At 37.8% G+C, this 16944-nt stretch overlaps 1 protein-coding gene, 1 non-coding gene and 1 pseudogene across 4 annotated transcripts in view; all 3 read left to right on the forward strand.

Annotated features, from left to right (window-relative positions):
* Window positions 1-159: 159 nt before the first annotated feature.
* LOC133363528 (U5 spliceosomal RNA) lies at window positions 160-275 on the forward strand. The gene has a single exon (XR_009757696.1). It is a non-coding gene; the product is annotated as a U5 spliceosomal RNA (small nuclear RNA).
* The window catches only part of LOC133390509 (chondroadherin-like protein), a 23223-nt gene continuing 6472 nt past the window's right edge, over window positions 194-16944 (forward strand). Inside the window, exons 1-3 of one of the 3 annotated variants that reach the window (XM_061639254.1) lie at window positions 194-439; window positions 10395-10612; window positions 15078-15539. In XM_061639254.1, the coding sequence (XP_061495238.1) occupies window positions 15095-15539 (445 nt within the window). In that variant the 5' untranslated portion in view covers window positions 194-439; window positions 10395-10612; window positions 15078-15094. Of the gene's footprint in view, window positions 440-10394; window positions 10613-15017; window positions 15540-16944 lie in introns of those variants that run through there. The other 2 variants (XM_061639255.1, XM_061639256.1) reach the window with 2 other exon arrangements.
* Window positions 9486-9604, forward strand: LOC133363424 (5S ribosomal RNA; annotated as a pseudogene).

The following is a 16944-nucleotide window of genomic DNA, read 5'->3' on the forward strand; positions in this document are numbered from 1 at the left end:
TTAACGTTTGTGTTATGAATTTTATTATTAAACTTGGCATCGCAACTTTGGAAATATGGGGTATGCAGGAGATTAGTTATAGCAGTTCAATTCTATATTCACCCTCACCTACGAAGTCGTTGATATATCCCCGGTAGGGACGTCCCGCGTATTGAAAGCATACTCTGGTTTCTCTTCAGATCGTATAAATCTTTCGCCTTTTACTAAAGATTTCCGTGGAGAGGAACATTTATGAGTTTACAATCAATTTTTTGAGGCTCTGTTTCGGCAGAGCTGATTTATCTAGTTAAAGAATAGATTGAAGAAAATCAAATATCCTTTCATGTTATGCTCTGTTCGTTTACTGATTTTGTTGTTGTTAAGGGGTTATGATTTATGGTGACCCTATAAATCAGCAGTCTCCAAGAGCATCTGTCATGAGCCACCCTGCTCAGATCTTGTAAGTTCAGGTCTCTGGCTTCCTTTATGGAATCAATCTATCTCTTGTTTGGCCTTCCTCTTTTTCTACTTCCTTGTTTTTCCCAGCATTATTATCTTTTCTAATGAATCATGTCTTCTCATGATGTGTCCAAAGTATGATAACCTCAGTTTCATCATTTTAGCTTCTAGTGATAGTTCTGGTTTAATTTGTTCTAACACCCAATTATTTGTCTTTTTTGCAGTCCATGGTATCCACAAAGCTCTTCTCCAACTCCACATTTCAAATGCGTTGATTTTTCTCTTACCAGCTTTTTTCACTGTCCAACTTTCACATCCATACATAGAGATCGGAAATACCATGGTCTGAATGATCCTGACTTTAGCATTCAGTGATACATCTTTACATTTGAGGACCTTTTCTAGTTCTCTCACAGCTGCCCTCCCCAGTCCTAGCCTTATTCTGATTTCTTTATTGTCTCCATTTTGGTTAATAATTGTGCCAAGATATTGATAATCCTTGACAAGTTCAATGTCCTCATTGTCAACTGTAAAGTACTAATTTCTTTACCTGACAGTTTTTAGGTTTTACAAGAACTACTGCAATAGTTAGTGGGACTGGGTTTTTTTTACTGTAATTGCAGTTCTAAATAGTACATTGTTCTCTCTTTCAGAGTTTCAGTGGAGTTGCTGGATCTTAAAGACAAGTCTATGTATTCTATTACTTCTGGTATCCCCACTGACGTTTGGTTTAACCCTATTCCAAATTCTAAAAATAAAAAGTATGCTTAAACTGCTTTATCAGAAAGCCAGTCATTGGCGATCACTCATGGCTGAGTAAGATTGTCTTCCAAGATAAGGTCTTTAACGGTGGGTCTGTGACTGTGGAGGCCAATTCTGGATCCACGCAGCCTCCCACAGTGAGGACATAGGTTTCCACATGGAAGATGGTCACGATGAGGATTTGCTTGACATGCCTTCCGCTTAGCTCGTTTGTCCCTTTCACCCTCTACTCGTGCTTCTTCAAAGTCCATAGCACCTTTGATAATGGCCGACCTCCAATTGGGACGCTCATGGGCCAAGGCTTCCCAGTTCTCGATGCTTATGTTACATTTTTTTAGATTAGCTTTGAGAACATCTTTAAACCTCTTTTGCTGTCCACCGATATTCCGTTTTCCATCCTTAAGTTGGGAGTAAAGTAGCTGCTTTGGAAGACGGTGATCAGGCATTTGAACAACATGGCCAGTCCAGTGAAGTTGATGTTGGAGGATCATTGTTTCAACACTGGTGGTCTTTGCTTCTTCCAATACGCTAACATTAGTCCACCTATCTTCCCAAGTAATATGCAGAATTTTCCGGAGGCAGCGTTGGAATCTTTCAAGAAGTTGGGAGTGACGTTTATAGATGGTCCATGTTTCACAGGCGTACAGTAAGGTCGGTAGTACAATGGCTTTGTAAATAAGCATTTTGGTCTCCCTGTGAATATCCCGATCCTCGAACACTGTACATTTCATTCAGGAGAATGCAGCACTCGCAGAGCTCAGACGATGCTGAATTTCAGCATCGATGTCAGCTTTTACAGAGAGATGGCTGCCAAGATAAGAAAAGTGATCGACATTCTCCAGCGTCGCACCGTTATGCTGGATTGATGGTGCTACAGAGGGATTGGCTCGCACATGCTGATGAAGCACTTTGGTTTTTTTGATGTTAAATGAGAGGCCAAGCTTTTCATATGCTTCTGCAAAGACATTTAGGATAGTTTGAAGATCTTCCTCTGAATGTGCGGAGACTATATTATCATCGGCATATTGAAGTTCTATGACAGAGGTTGTAATTACCTTACTTTTTGCTTTCAGCCTACTGAGATTAAAAAGCTTTCCATCTGTTCAATATGTGATTTCCACTCCAGTGGGAAGTTTCCCCTCAACAAGGTGTAGAATCATGGTGATGAAAATAGCAAATAAGGTCGGAGCAATGACACATCCCTGTTTGATGCCTGATCCCACTTTGAATGGATCACTTTGAGAGCCATTGTTATCAAAATTATTGCCATCATGTTGTCATGGAGGAGTCGCAAAATATTCACAAATTTATCAGGGCATCCAATTTTCAGAAGGATGGTCCAGAGAGCAGTTCGATTTACAGTATCAAAGGCCTTAGTCAGATCAATAAACGCCATATACAGAGGTCGGTTTTGCTCCCTGCATTTTTTTTTTTGTAATAATTTTTATTATTCAAATTTTCATAAAACAAACACAACAAAATCAAACAACAAAAACAATACAACAAAAATAAAAAGAAAAACTTGACTTCCAATTTGTCACAGATCAGCTATAAGTATATAATATATGTCAAACCTGTCCCCTAAAACATACGAAATTCACTTTTTTCCATGGTCTATCTTAATTAATCGTCAAATCCCATTATCATCATTTCATTTTTTTCTTTCAACAAAAAGTCCAAAAGAGGCTTCCATTCCTTAAGAAATGTACCTGTCGTTTTTTCTCTGAGAAGGCATGTCAATTTGTCCATCTCTACTAAGTCCATTAATTTCAATAGCCATTCTTCCGTCATTGGTATTGATTCCATTTTCCACTTTTGTGCATATAATAATCTTGCTGCCGTAATCATATATAATATTATTCTTCCATATTTCTTTTCTATTTGTTTATCCATAAAACCCAATAAAAAAAATTCTGGCTTTGACTGAATATTTATCTTTAAGATTTTTTGCATCATCCTACCTATCTGTGCCCAAAATAATTTTGCCTGTTTACACGACCACCACATATGATAAAAAGATCCTTCTTGTTGTTTACATTTCCAACATACATTAGAAACATTACTATACATTTTTGACAACTTTTCTGGAGTCATGTACCAACGATACATCATTTTATAAAAATTTTCTTTAAGATTATAGCATAATGTAAATTTCAAACCTTTTTTCCACATATTTTCCCATTGATCCATTTGTATATTATAACCAAAAATTTTTGCCCACTTGACCATACACTCTTTTACTTGTTCTTCTTCCATGTCCATTTTCAATAAAAATTTATACATTTTTGCAATTATACATTCATCATTTGTACACAAACCTATTTCAAAATCAGATTTATTTATTTCAAACCCATACATTTTCTTATCCATTTTGTATCTTTCTAACAATTGTAAATAGGCAAACCATTGAGAACTATATCCTTCCTTTATTAGTTGTTCTCTCTCTTTCATTATATATTCTCCATGCACATTTTCTAATAGTTCTTGGTAAGTTAACCATTTCTCTTTTCCAGCCATTTCTCTTCTATAAAATGCTTCTTGACTTGAAACACATAGTGGTATTTTCAAAAAAAACCTTGTTTTGTATTTATTCCATATTTTCAACAAAGGACGACTTATAAAATGATTATTAAAATCCACATTAACTTTTACTTTATCATACCATAGATATCCATGCCATCCCCACTTCAGGTTGTGACCCTCCAAATCCAATAATCTTTTGTTCCTCAATACAATCCATTCCTTTATCCAGACTAAGCAACAAGCAGCAAAATAAAGTCTCAGATTTGGTAATCCCAGTCCTCCTCTTTCTTTGGCGTCTTGTAATAATTTAAATTTAACTCTTGGTTTTTTCCCCTGCCAAACAAATTTAGAAATATCTTTTTGCCATTGTTTAAAAGGTAAATCAGAGGATATTACAGGTATTGTTTGAAATAGAAACATCATTCTCGGCAATACATTCATTTTTATTACAGATATTCTACCCATTAATGACAACTGTAATTTATCCCATTTTAACAAATCTTTCTTAATCTCTGTCCATAATTTTTCATAATTATTATGAAACAACTTTGAATTTTTATTTGTCATAATAATACCTAAATATTTCACCTTTTCTTCTATTTTAAAATCTGTCTTCTCCATTAACTCTTTTTGATCCCTTAAAGATAAATTTTTCACCAACATCTTTGTTTTTTGGTTGTTGATCTTAAATCCTGCTAATGGTCCAAATTCTTTTAGTTTATCCATCAATACTTTAATTCCTTCCAAGGGATTTTCTAATACAATTATCAAGTCGTCAGCAAATGCTCTCAGTTTATATTCCTCTTTTTTTATCTTTATTCCCAAAATCCTTTTGTCTTGCCTTATGTCTCTAAGCAGCACTTCTAGAACCAAAATAAATAAAAGAGGGGACAGTGGACATCCCTGTCTTGTACCCTTTTGTATTTCACATGAGTCCGTTAAATCCCCATTGACAATTATCTGTGCCTTCTGTGATGTATAAATCGATCTGATCCATTTTATAAAATTATCTCCAAAATCCATTTGCTCTAGAACCTTAAACATAAATTTCCAATTCAAATTATCAAATGCTTTCTCAGCATCCAAGAAAATCAAAGCTGCTTGTATGTCATTTCGTTGTTCTAAATATTCCAACACATTCAAAACATTCCTGACGTTATCACGTAGTTGTCTTTTAGGTAAAACCCCCGCTTGATCTTCCTGAATAAATTGTTGCAATATTATTTTCATTCTTTCTGCCAAAATCATTGTAAAAATTTTATAGTCATTATTCAATAAAGATATTGGCCGATAATTTTTTGTTTTAGTTAGGTCCTGCTCCTCTTTCGGTATTAATGTTATATTAGCATTTTTCCAACTATCCGGTATCTTCCCCTCTTGCAAAATTAAATTCATTGTACATTGTAAAGGTAACAAGAGTTCCTCCTCCAAACATTTGTAATACGCTGCCGATAATCCATCCGGTCCTGGTGCCTTTCCTAGTTTAATTTTATTTATTGCATCAGATATTTCTCTTAACGTAATAGGACCATTAATAGCTTGTCTCTGAAAATCTGTGATTTTAGGCAAATTCTGTTTAGATATATACTCTTCTATTTTTTCAGAAGGAATTTCCTGACATTTGTACAACATTGAATAATATTGATGAAAAGCTTTTTGGATTTTTACATTGTCTGTCAACATCTCTTCTCCTTCTTGTATCTTTAAAATGAGATTTTTTTGTCGTTCTTTTCTTAATTTATATGCTAACCATTTCCCCGGTTTATTTGCAAATTCAAAAGTCCTTGGTTTAGCAAAATTTAATCCCCTTTCAATTTCTCTAACTGTCAACATTGATACTTGTTTCTGTAACATTTTAATTTGATTTATAATGAAAACTTTAGTTGGATTCTTTTTCAATTCTTCCTCTTTCTGTTTTATTTCTTCCAAAATTAATTGCATTTTCTGTTGTTTCTTCTTTTTTAGTTCAGAATTACATTTAATAAAATATCCCCTCATAAATGCTTTACTTGTATCCCAAACAATATTTTCATCTGTTCCTTTGTATAAATTATGTTCAAAAAACTCTTTTAATTTCTTCTTACATTCTTGCACTATATCATTCTGTAATAAAGATTCATTTAGTCTCCATCTAAATCTAAGATTTTTTTTTTTAAGTCAATATCACAGGGTTATGATCCGAAAAAGCTTTTGGTAATACATCCATCTTGGAAATGTCTTTCACTAAATTTTTAGACATCCAAATCATATCAATCCTCGAAAATGTTTTATGTCTTTCTGAAAAGTAGTAAGTAAATTCCTTTGCATTGTCATTTATATATCTCCAAGCATCCACCAATTCTAAATTTTCCATCAATTCGAAGCAGATCTTCGGCAATTTGCCCTGTGTCTCTTTAATATTTTTCTCAGAAAGTCTATCCATTTTTGGTGAGATTACCCCATTCCAATCACCCATGACACACCAATGATCATATGCAAACTCTGATAATTTTTCCATAAGTCCTGTATAAAACCTTGTTTTATCTTCATTGGGGGCATAAATGCCCACTATCAAAATTTTTGTATCCTGTATGGTAATTTCAACTCCCACAAATCTGCCACTATCATCCAATAATATCAATTTAGGAGACAATTGTGAGTTAATATAAAGAACAACACCATTTTTTTTTGGATCCTGCCGAAATAAATTCTTCACCCAAATTTTTACAGATCAAATATTTAGAATCTTTCTTCTTAATATGAGTTTCTTGTAAACAAATTATATCCAATTTTAATTTTTTCAAATAATGAAATACTTTCTTTCTCTTCTGCGACGTATTAGCTCCATTTATATTCCAAGTTAGATATTTGTAATCCATTTTTAAGCATGTATTTTAGAAAAGTCTGTACCTGTTGCTCCCTTTAATTCATCATCATCCTTTTCTTCCTCTACCTGTTTCTGTTGACTTTGTTTCCCAGGAATTATATCCATGTCTTTGAATTTGTCTTCTTCCATGTCTTTTGAAGCTTTTCTCAAGAAATCCCTTGCTTTTTGAACAGTATTCAATCGATACTTCTGTTGTCTAAATGTAAAAATCACTCCCTCTGGAACATCCCATCTAAATTGAATTTTACATTGTTTGAGTTTTTCTGTGAAGAAAGCGTATTCTTTTCTCTTACGTAGGAGTCTAATAGGAATTTCCTTCATCACCAGTATTTCTTTACCGTCAATTTTGAAGACATTGTTAAAATGATGTTGCAAAACCATGTCTCTGGTCCTCTTTTTTAGAAAGTAAACAAGCACATCTCCTGGGATTTTTTTCATTGTTGCGTATCTGGAATTAGTTCTATAAACTTTATCTATTTCAAATTCCATCCGATCTTCATCCCAGTCCAAGGATTTTACCAAGGCATTAACAATTTTCTCTCTGATATCTTCACCTGTTTCCTCAGGAATTGCACGGAATCTCAAGTAATGTTCTTTATCTCTGAGTTCCATGACAGCAATATAGTCCAATTTTTTTTCCAATTCCACATTTAAAATATCTGTTCTATTCTCTAAGGTTTGCACCTTATCTTTAACATTTTTTACATCCTGTGTTAGTTGCCCAATTGTATCTTTAATCTCATCCACTTCTGTTTTGATATGATCTTTTAAATCTTTAAAATCCTTTTTCATATTGCGAAATTCATCTTTAAATTCTAGTCTGTCCTGTTTCATCTCTTGTTTCATCTCTTGTTTAAGATAATTAATCCCCTCCATAATTTTCTGGAACATGTCTATCCCTTCCTGTGTATCAGTTGAACCTCTTCGCTCTAAAACTTTGGCTGCTTTCCTGGTTGTCATTCTTGAAAAAAAAAACCTTTTCTATTATTAGCCAATGTTCCCAAACTTAGAGGCAAACTGTTTCTTTTTTTTCCCCCAACAACAAAAGAGTTAATATTCCAGGCCTGTTAATATGATCTAACCAGCACGGTTCTTATCTCCAGCATGTTCAGGAATGTAAAACAAATCCAGTTCTCAGCATCCAGCAGTTAGTAACATACACGAACAGCAGATTCGTTCAAAAAAAATAATCCAAAAAAAAAGGAATAAAAAAAATAGTCTCAGATATATTTCCTTCAAATAATCAAATCATCTTATCTAATAAGTTGCCTCTCATCCGTTTTAATCTTTGTAATTCCAAATTTAAGCCAGCTTTTTGTCATAAAAAAATAAAACAAGTTCTTTGAATTGCTCCCTTCTTCCTTAACTTTATATAAAAGAAACAAGTGTGACTCACCCAGGTTTCTGAATTGCTGATTCGTAAACAAGTCTCTTTTACGGTAGTAATTTAAGTCAAATGATAAGATTTAGACAGAAGGAGGCTCGCTCGTTAAAAACGTTTTTTGAAAGAAAAAAACGTCTCGCTTATTTTCAGCACAGTTTGTTGGAAATCCGGACTCCGTCTTCCGCTGCTAGATATGCCTTCTTATCTCAGGGGATTCCTGATCAAATCCAGCCATCTACAGCTCAACGAAGTTTCGTGGATAATCTCTTCGGTTCCCCTTTATCTTGGAGAACATTTAAGCCAGTCAAAGATTCCTCTTGACTGGCTTTTAACTGAAAAAAGCTTCGTCTGAGACAGAGCTCCCTCAGAGACAACCACCAGCCAGCACTCCTTCCGGGAAGTCAAATTTTGCTCCCTGCATTTTTCCTGAAGCTGTCGTGCAGTGAAGATCATGTCCACTGTCCTCCTGGAAGGGCAGAAACCATTTTGGGATTCAGGGAGGATGTCTTCTGAGATAGGTAGGAGGCGATTTGTGAGGATTCCTTGCAAGGGTTTTAAGGATTTTACCTGCAGTAGCTAGGAGAAAGATGCCTCGGTAGTTCCCACAATCTGTTCTATCACCCTTCTTGAAAAGAGTGATAATTATGGCATCCCTAAAGTCTTCTGGGATCTCCTCCCTCATCCAGATTTTTTCAATGAATTTATGAAGTTGTTGTGTAAATTCTTTAAAGACTTCAGCAGGAATCCCATCAGGTCTACTAGCCTTGTTATTCTTCATTTGATTAATGGCTTTACTGACTTCATCCAAATTAGGGGATACTGCAAGCTCATCTCTAATTTGTTGTTGTGGGATTTGCGAGAAGACCTCATCAGCCACAATAGAGTTATGATTAAGGAGGTCATGGTAATGCTCTTTCCAACGCAGCACAATAGACTCTTTGTCCTTTAGAAGTTTGGTACCATCTATTGAATGTAAGGGATTTGTACCATAATTTGTTGGTCCATAGATGGCCTTTGTGGTTAAGGTGTTGGACTATGACCTGGGAGACCAGGATTCGAATCCCCACATAGCCATGAAGCTCACTGGGTGACCTTGGGCCAGTCACTGCCTCTCAGCCTCATGAAAACCCTATTCACAGGGTCACCATAAGTCAGAATTGACTTGAAGGCAGTACATTTACATTATTTATATTACTGCTTTATCAAAAGCACACAGAACCCCATTATACTTTTTGAGCAAATTATTTCTTCCCATTTTTGTTCCATATTTATTTTAAATTATTTTAAACATAAAGCTTGTTTTAAACATAAGGGTTAAAGTAGTAAGTAGACTCCCTGGTCAGACTGTTAAAGAAAGGTGAACCCCAAGATGGAACAATGTTCAAATGTGAAATATCATTATCCTCTGGTGTTTGTTAGAGCTGATGCTACTATGGTTATAGTATGTTTCCCTTGTATATGACCAATATTGGAAATACCAATGTTGTTTTTTAAAGAGCAAGTAGTAGATTGTTCTATGGTCACACTACCCTGAACATGCCCGATCTTGTCTGATCTCAGAAGCTAAGCAGGGTCAGGCCCAGTTAGTACTTGGATGGGGGACCACCTGGGAATACCAGGTGCCGTAGGCTTAGAGGAAGGCAATGGTTAACCACCTCTGAATACCTCTTTCCATGAAAATCCTATGAACATATCCAAAAAAGATTCATAGGGTTGCCATAAGTCGTAATCGACTTGAAGGCATATAACAACAAAGTAGATTGTTCCCTAACTCTGAACCGTAGGGTTTAACACTGTATATTTAAATAATCATAGGAATACAGTTCCTGGCTGCAATCCTATAAACATTTACCTGGGAGTAAGGCCCATTGAACTTAAAAGGACTCAATTCTAAATAGACAAACATTGGACTGCACTGTAAAGGTGTTGCTGAAATTCTGTTCCTAATTATTTGCTATACATTTTTCATCACATCTTGGTGTTATTTATAATACCCAGTTCTAACCTGGACATAATGTTTGTCACAGGAGTATACATAATACATGAACTGAATGTAATATGTATATGTGTGTGGGTGGGTCTGTGTAATATTGGGGGTAGAATGAACTATTATGATTAATTTGCTTGTAAGGTGTGTTGCTACAGTAATGGAATAGCATGCAATCATTGCATTTTTCTAACATAAGGAAGATACAGCATTACTGGAAAACATTTTTTTAAAAACAAGAATAGTAATAAGATTTTTTTCTCTTCTAATGAAGGAAAAACGTTTTCCTTCTGATGGTAACACATGTATACAATTTTTAATCCTATTTCATAAACATTTACCAAAATTTTCAGAAATGAGTAAGATAAATAAAGAAATGTTGATTTTATATATACATATATATAGTCTTTATCGCCTATCTACTTATGTTTCAGATAGTATCTGGTTCACTGGGTCACTCTTTTTTGGGGGGGGGGTCTGTGTGACGATTTTCACCAGCAACAATAGAAGGAAACACTTGTTCAAGCCAGTTTCCTTCATCAGACTTTGTGGCTCAAGGAAAGCCTATGAAAGAACAGAGAGAGAAGTCAGCTGAGTGGCTGTACGGTTTGAGAGCAACTCCAGCACAGATTAACAAGAAGCAACACATCAGGTAAGGGAGATTCACAGTTTAAATGAGTTATGATAAATATGTATATTTTTAAAATAATGCAGGAGCAACACAGCAGGGAGAACATTAGAATTATATTGCCGGAATTGACACTGACTAGTTTCCCCCCTAAACAGATATGTTTTAGCAAAGGGGTTTCCTGAGCACACACTACTGTATAAAATCCAAGTGGGTTTCTGGTTGTTTGGAAGGCGAATGGCACAACAAAAGGAGGGGATATCCAGATTCAATTACAAAACCAGTATGCATGCCCCAAATAGGTACAAATATCCTCTGATGAATGAGGGTCCTTCCAGACTCATTTTATAGTGCAACAAATAAATTGTTCTTATTTACAGAGGCCCCCAAGTCTTTACACTGGCACACATATATTGCATTTCCCAAAAATTCAACCAATAATTTTTCGTTACCAGTTGTAACCTGCCTTGAGACCTAATGGTGAAGGGTGGGTAGCAATAATATTTTTTTTTCCTCCCAAAATTGTATTGTATTTAAATTCTTTTCAGGTTGACATTTGATGGTGGAGTATGTGTGAGGGCCATCTGCCCTACTACGGATATGTGTACAGTGGTTGTGCAGATGTCCTTAACATGTATTGATTAGTGTCCATGACACTTATGAAACATGACTCAGCTCTCCATCCATCCTGGGCCATTTTGTGCCTCTTTAACTCCTCTGCTGCATTTTGTTTTATGAGTTTTAACATCACTTGACTACAATTCATTAGAATTAATCATTTGTGTTAATTCAAATGCTTGCAAACACTCAATGGAATGAAACAGTCTTCACTGTATTTCTAACAGTGCTAGCCTATACATGTAAGTTGAAACAAAGTTGCGTTGTGAGCTTACTCCCTACCTAGTAAATGCATTTAGGATTTCAAAACCAGAACTGCCGCTGACGTGGAAGGGTTTTATCTGCAGAAATGGCCCATTGTTTCGAAAACTTCATTAGGGCTGAGAGACATTAATTACATGAAAATAAAGAACTGCATACTGGCTCTTTGTCAAAGTTGGTGCTAATGCATTATTAAGAGTTAAATCTGTATTTTTATTTCAACCTTGAAAGGCCCCTAACTCCCTTAACCCAGATATGGTGAACTTGGGGTCCTTGCTATGTTGTTGGGCCCTAACTGCCAATAGCCCCTGGGGCAGATGGGAGTTGGAGTCTAGCAACATCTTGAGGGCTACAGGTTCACAATCTGAATGCTTGCAAATGACTCTTCTTGGAAACGCAGCAATCCATATAAAACCATCTGATGAGCATCACTACTGTTATAGTTATGTGAAGAAGAGACGTTGCTGTTTCATGTATTGTAGAGCCATACTGCAAATATTGTGAGGAGGATCTTAGGCTATTTACATATAAATGATAGAGCATATCTGGGTAGTATCCTGGTTCTTCTCCCACCCCATAACCCCATTTGTGTGTTTATGTAGTCATGTTTATTCCTACATCCATAAAAATCACAATTCACATACAGGTTCATTTGATGCTTTAGTTATATGTGGCTTTGGAAGGCTTTGCTCTGAGGTGGCACAGACTTAAAAAATAAATAAGAATCACTTATCTGATGCAGAATGTAACATCCCAAAGATGTCTATCTTGATTGATAAGTGAGAGCAAATTTCTATGCAGTTCTCTCAAATAATTCTACTTTTCTAGACAAGAAAGGGCCCCCATCTCACAACTTCCTGTGTGTTTTGGCGACATGGACTGAAGTCACAGATCCCATTCATCTCATGTGCATGCAGAGCATAATAGCTTATTTTCAGACTGTCACAACACACAGCAGAGCTCATTCAAAAGCAGACACTTCTCAAAGGATGCCAGAAGGGAAATTGAGGGCAGGAGGGTCTTGTGCCAGTGTTTCCTGCTAGCCAGATAGCTGAATTGGTATATTTTTAGCTGTAAATTTTGCCACTGACTGAAACAAAAGGAGGAAACCTCAGTATCCCTCCTGTTTGCTTCTAGAGCTGTGCTACTCAGTTGCCACAAAAACAGTGTGCCTTGTGGCATCTTAAAGACTAATCAATGCATTATGGCACAAGCTTCGGTGGAGAACATTCCCCAACCTGGCACCATCCACATGTTTTGGACTATGAGCACTTCCACACTGCTGGCCATTGTGGACTCTGTGCTGGTCATGCATAGAGATTTTGCACAGCATCCACATGGCATCTCATCAAAATGGAACCCCAAATTTCCCTCCCCCCACACCTCCTTCACACTTAGGCCAGATGTTTCCACTTATTGGGTTTTTACTTACAGGATGTTCTGTGGAAACAGTTAATCTAGATTAAATTGAGAAATAATATGGAACAGCATTTTGATTATGACAACATTAGGTGGACACTGCTCAAAGCTTGCATGTATAAGCAGCACTAAGCCATAATAACCTGCTGTGTGGAAGCATCCTATAACTCCTATCAGTTCCAATCAACACAGCTGTGCTGATTGGAGTTGGTAGGAGGTGTCATCCAAAACATTCTAGGGGCACCAGGTTGGGGGAGAATGGTCTACTTCAGCAGATGCACTAATTCTAACTGCTTTACACTGTAACATTATTTCAGGATAGACCACATGAGAATATAGGGAGAGCCCTGCTGGATCAGGCCAGTGGCCCGTCTAGTCCAGCATCCTGTTCTCACAGTGATCAGCCAGACGGCTGTAGGGAGCCTGCAAGCAGGATCTGGCTGCAAGGGCACTCTCCCCTCCTGCGGTTTCCAGCAACTGGTATTCAGAAGCATACTGTGTCCTGCCTCTGCCTATGGAGGCAGACCATAGCCATCATGGCTAGTAGCTATTGACAGCCTTATACTCCATGTATTTGTCTAACCCTCTTTTAAAGCTGTCCAATAAAAAAGTGAATCAGGGTGCACGGCAGGGTTAAGCCAAGGGAGAAGGATCTGACTGTAGCAAGAGGGAACTGGAGAGTAGGAGAGGGACATGACAGGGCCAGAGTGACTGTTGATTTAATACTATTTACTTAGCCAGGCTACTCTACCTTGAAGATTTGAGTGAAGTTCATCTAAGAAGGTAGCAATGGGCTATTTTACCTAAGCAAACATATCCTTTGATAGCTAGTTTTGATGCAGGGCTCCTGGTAAGTAGTCTAGCCTACGCTGCCCCCCCCCCCCCCGCCCATTGCAGATTGGCAAACATTGGACTCAGAACTGGATCATGGGGACGGTTGGAAATTAAGTGTATCGGAGCATTAACAAGGATGATTGGCACATAAGGGAAGCCCACAGTGAAGTTCCTTTAAAAAAAGAACTAGCACAGGTTGTGAGCACAATGACTCCTAAGTGCCCTCTGCCTCTATCTGAAGTTCACCGAGGCAGCAGGGATAATGGCTAGAGAGCAAACAAAGGAAAAGCATGCTTACTTCCAATATAATTTTAATATTTAAAATAACTGCCTGGCCTTAGTCCAGCATACCTTATGCTCTTCAAATATCAATCTCAGGAGGGTGAAGGGATCAAACTGAATCTCCATTGCAGGACTGGATAAAACCTCTCCACCTAGCCCTAAACAATAGAGATGGACTGCTACTACTGCCACTCTGCTTGCCCAGGGGCAATGCTGCCTCAGAGAAAGCAGGTAGGGTGCTGGCAAGCCACTGAGAGGCTTAGTGTACCAACTCTCCCCTCATTCCTTGTGGTGTGTGGTCTTCCCCAATATAAACACATACACACATACCATGTGCCATTATCAGTAGAGGTGCCATTACTTCAGTGCGACATCTGCAAACAAATATTTACTTCCAAGGTGAGCAGGAGGTAGATTGGAGACCACCTTCCAGCTGCTATGTGGTGGGGATTCTTGCAAAGGACATTGGCCTGTTTCAGCAGGGCATTTCTTATGTTATTATGCAAGAGTGCATTCTAAGGGGCATGGCCTATAGATGTTATACCTATTGCAGAAAGAGGGTAAGCACAACCCCACTCCCTCATGTTATCAAGCAATTAGAAGAGACCCTCCATTGGCAGAGGGATAGCTACGTTGGCTTATTGCAGTAAAGCCAACAAAAAGTCTTATGGCACCTTAAAAACTAATGAATTTATTATACCATAAATGTTTAAAATAAATGTTTATGCCGTAACAGGTGTTATGCTGTGAATAACTGATCAATGAGGTTGACTAATGTCCTAGGACTGTCCATTTAAAGCACTTTTGGTTACTATAGTTATAGTACCTAAAAACATATTTAAAAATGAAGTATGAAGCCTGATCACTGTTAAGGTAAGTCCACACATCTTTGTCAAAGCACCCTAGTGCTCAACAATATCAGGTCCTGACACTCTTGCCAGGAAGGGGTGGTGGGAGGTATGCAGAAGTCTCGCACATCCTCTTCACATAATTGATCACAAATGACTCTGCTGGATCAGATCTATGTCCCAGACCACTTTCTGCTAGTTTCTCACAAAATGCATTTTGCTTTAAGTTACAGAGCGGATCACTATGGCTCAGCACTGGTGTGTGGCCATTGCTTTGCCACTACTCTGGACTCCACTCATTGCCAGCCCAGAGCTCCTGGATAGTCCCCAATGCCCCATTGGTTGCAGCTGCTCTTTCACAGAATGGTTTGTTCGGTGCTCCAACGCCAGCTTCTCTTCTCTTCCCAATGGCCTCCCACAAGCCACGGTGGAACTTGACCTGCAGTTCAACCAGCTTGACAGCCTGCTGGCAGCCTCTTTCCCAGATTTGCCCGAGCTCACCACTCTTTACCTTGGGAGCAGCCGTGTGCACTGGATTGAGGCAGGAACCTTTCAGGATGTGAAGAATTTGTACCACCTCCACCTGGACAACAATCTCCTAGAAGAGATCCCAGAAGGAGCATTTGAAAATCTGACCAATCTAGTCTTCCTGCATCTGGAGCACAATCGGATTGCTTACCTTTCACCAGGTATTTATAAATTGGTAGTTTTCCCATCATTGCTGTGGTAGTGATTATTGCATCCCTCCTGTCTTTATTCCCAACTGTTTTAGGGTATGAGCTGTAGGGAAAGGATGTGTTCAGGATGAGGGACATGGAATAAAACACAAAGGGTTATATATACAGCAACAGTTTACCAACTCTGAAGTTAAACACAAAGCTGACCTAGAATAACTTAACTGAAACTGGCTAGTTCAGGCTGACTATGAATTTATTCTGAAATAATTCAGTTGGTATCTGTTAAATTGAGGTGAAATTTTCCTCACAACAGCAATGAAATATGTCTATCAATAATATCATTTGTTATTACTGAACTGGTCATTTTGAATTTGCAATAGACCAAATGAGTCTATTCTGGTGCTTTTCCTGTTGCTTTTTGTTATTTCCCTGTGGCACAAAAGGAGAGTCTTATTTTCTTCTTGGTTTGGGAGAAGGGAAAGAACGGTTGACATTCCATCTGCAAGTTTTACAGCATTAAATTCTAACACAAGCAGAAATGCAGTTAGGTAATTTTAGACTCTGGACTTAATGGTCCTTCTTTTGATAGTTATGCATAACATTTCACTTACTTCAAGATTGTGTCATGCCACATTTGGGGGCCCTCCTGCTCGTTCTGCTGTGTGGGACCTGGGCATTTGCCCCAAAGTCTTGCCTTAATGGCACCACTGGACACAAAGAACTTTCTATTAAAATTCAATGCAATATTGAACACAAAACCACCTTCTGTTCAAAATCAATACTGCAACTTTGCAAGAGGGATGAGAAGGGTAAATATGAATGTTCATGGAGATTAAACACATACATACAAAACATCACCAGGACACCAACAGACAAGCTTGTCTTGCTCATCAGGAAAGACAAGGTAACCTGGCATAATGTATTCTGTGTGGGGCTGCCCTTGGCCCTGGTTTGGAAGCTTCAGGTGATGCAAAATGTGGCAGCCAGACTACTGATGGCGGCACATGACCAACAACATGTGAAACTACTCTTAAAACACCTGCACTAGTGAGCCAGATTCACAGCCCTTGTATTAATTTACAAAGTCCTGAACAACTTAGGTCCAGGGTATCTTAGGTACCGCCTGAACCCTTCTATACCAGCTTGATCACTGAGATCATCTGCAGGAGTGGCTTTGGTTTTCCCCTGAGTTGGCAAGGCTCATTTAAACATAGACACAAAATTGAGCCTTCAGTCATCAGCCCAGTTCTCTGGAATGCTCTGCCAACAGAGATTCAGCAGGCACCTTCTGTTTTAACTTTTAAATGCCTGCTGAAAACCTTTTTGTTCCATCTGGCTCATGCAGGCATTAAGAAAATGTCTTTTTTCAAGGAGTTGTTTTTAATGGGTTTTACTGTATGTTTTTTTACTGGTTGTA

Source organism: Rhineura floridana, chromosome 8 (assembly GCF_030035675.1).
Source record: "Rhineura floridana isolate rRhiFlo1 chromosome 8, rRhiFlo1.hap2, whole genome shotgun sequence".
NCBI classification, from domain to species: Eukaryota; Metazoa; Chordata; class Lepidosauria; order Squamata; family Rhineuridae; genus Rhineura; species Rhineura floridana.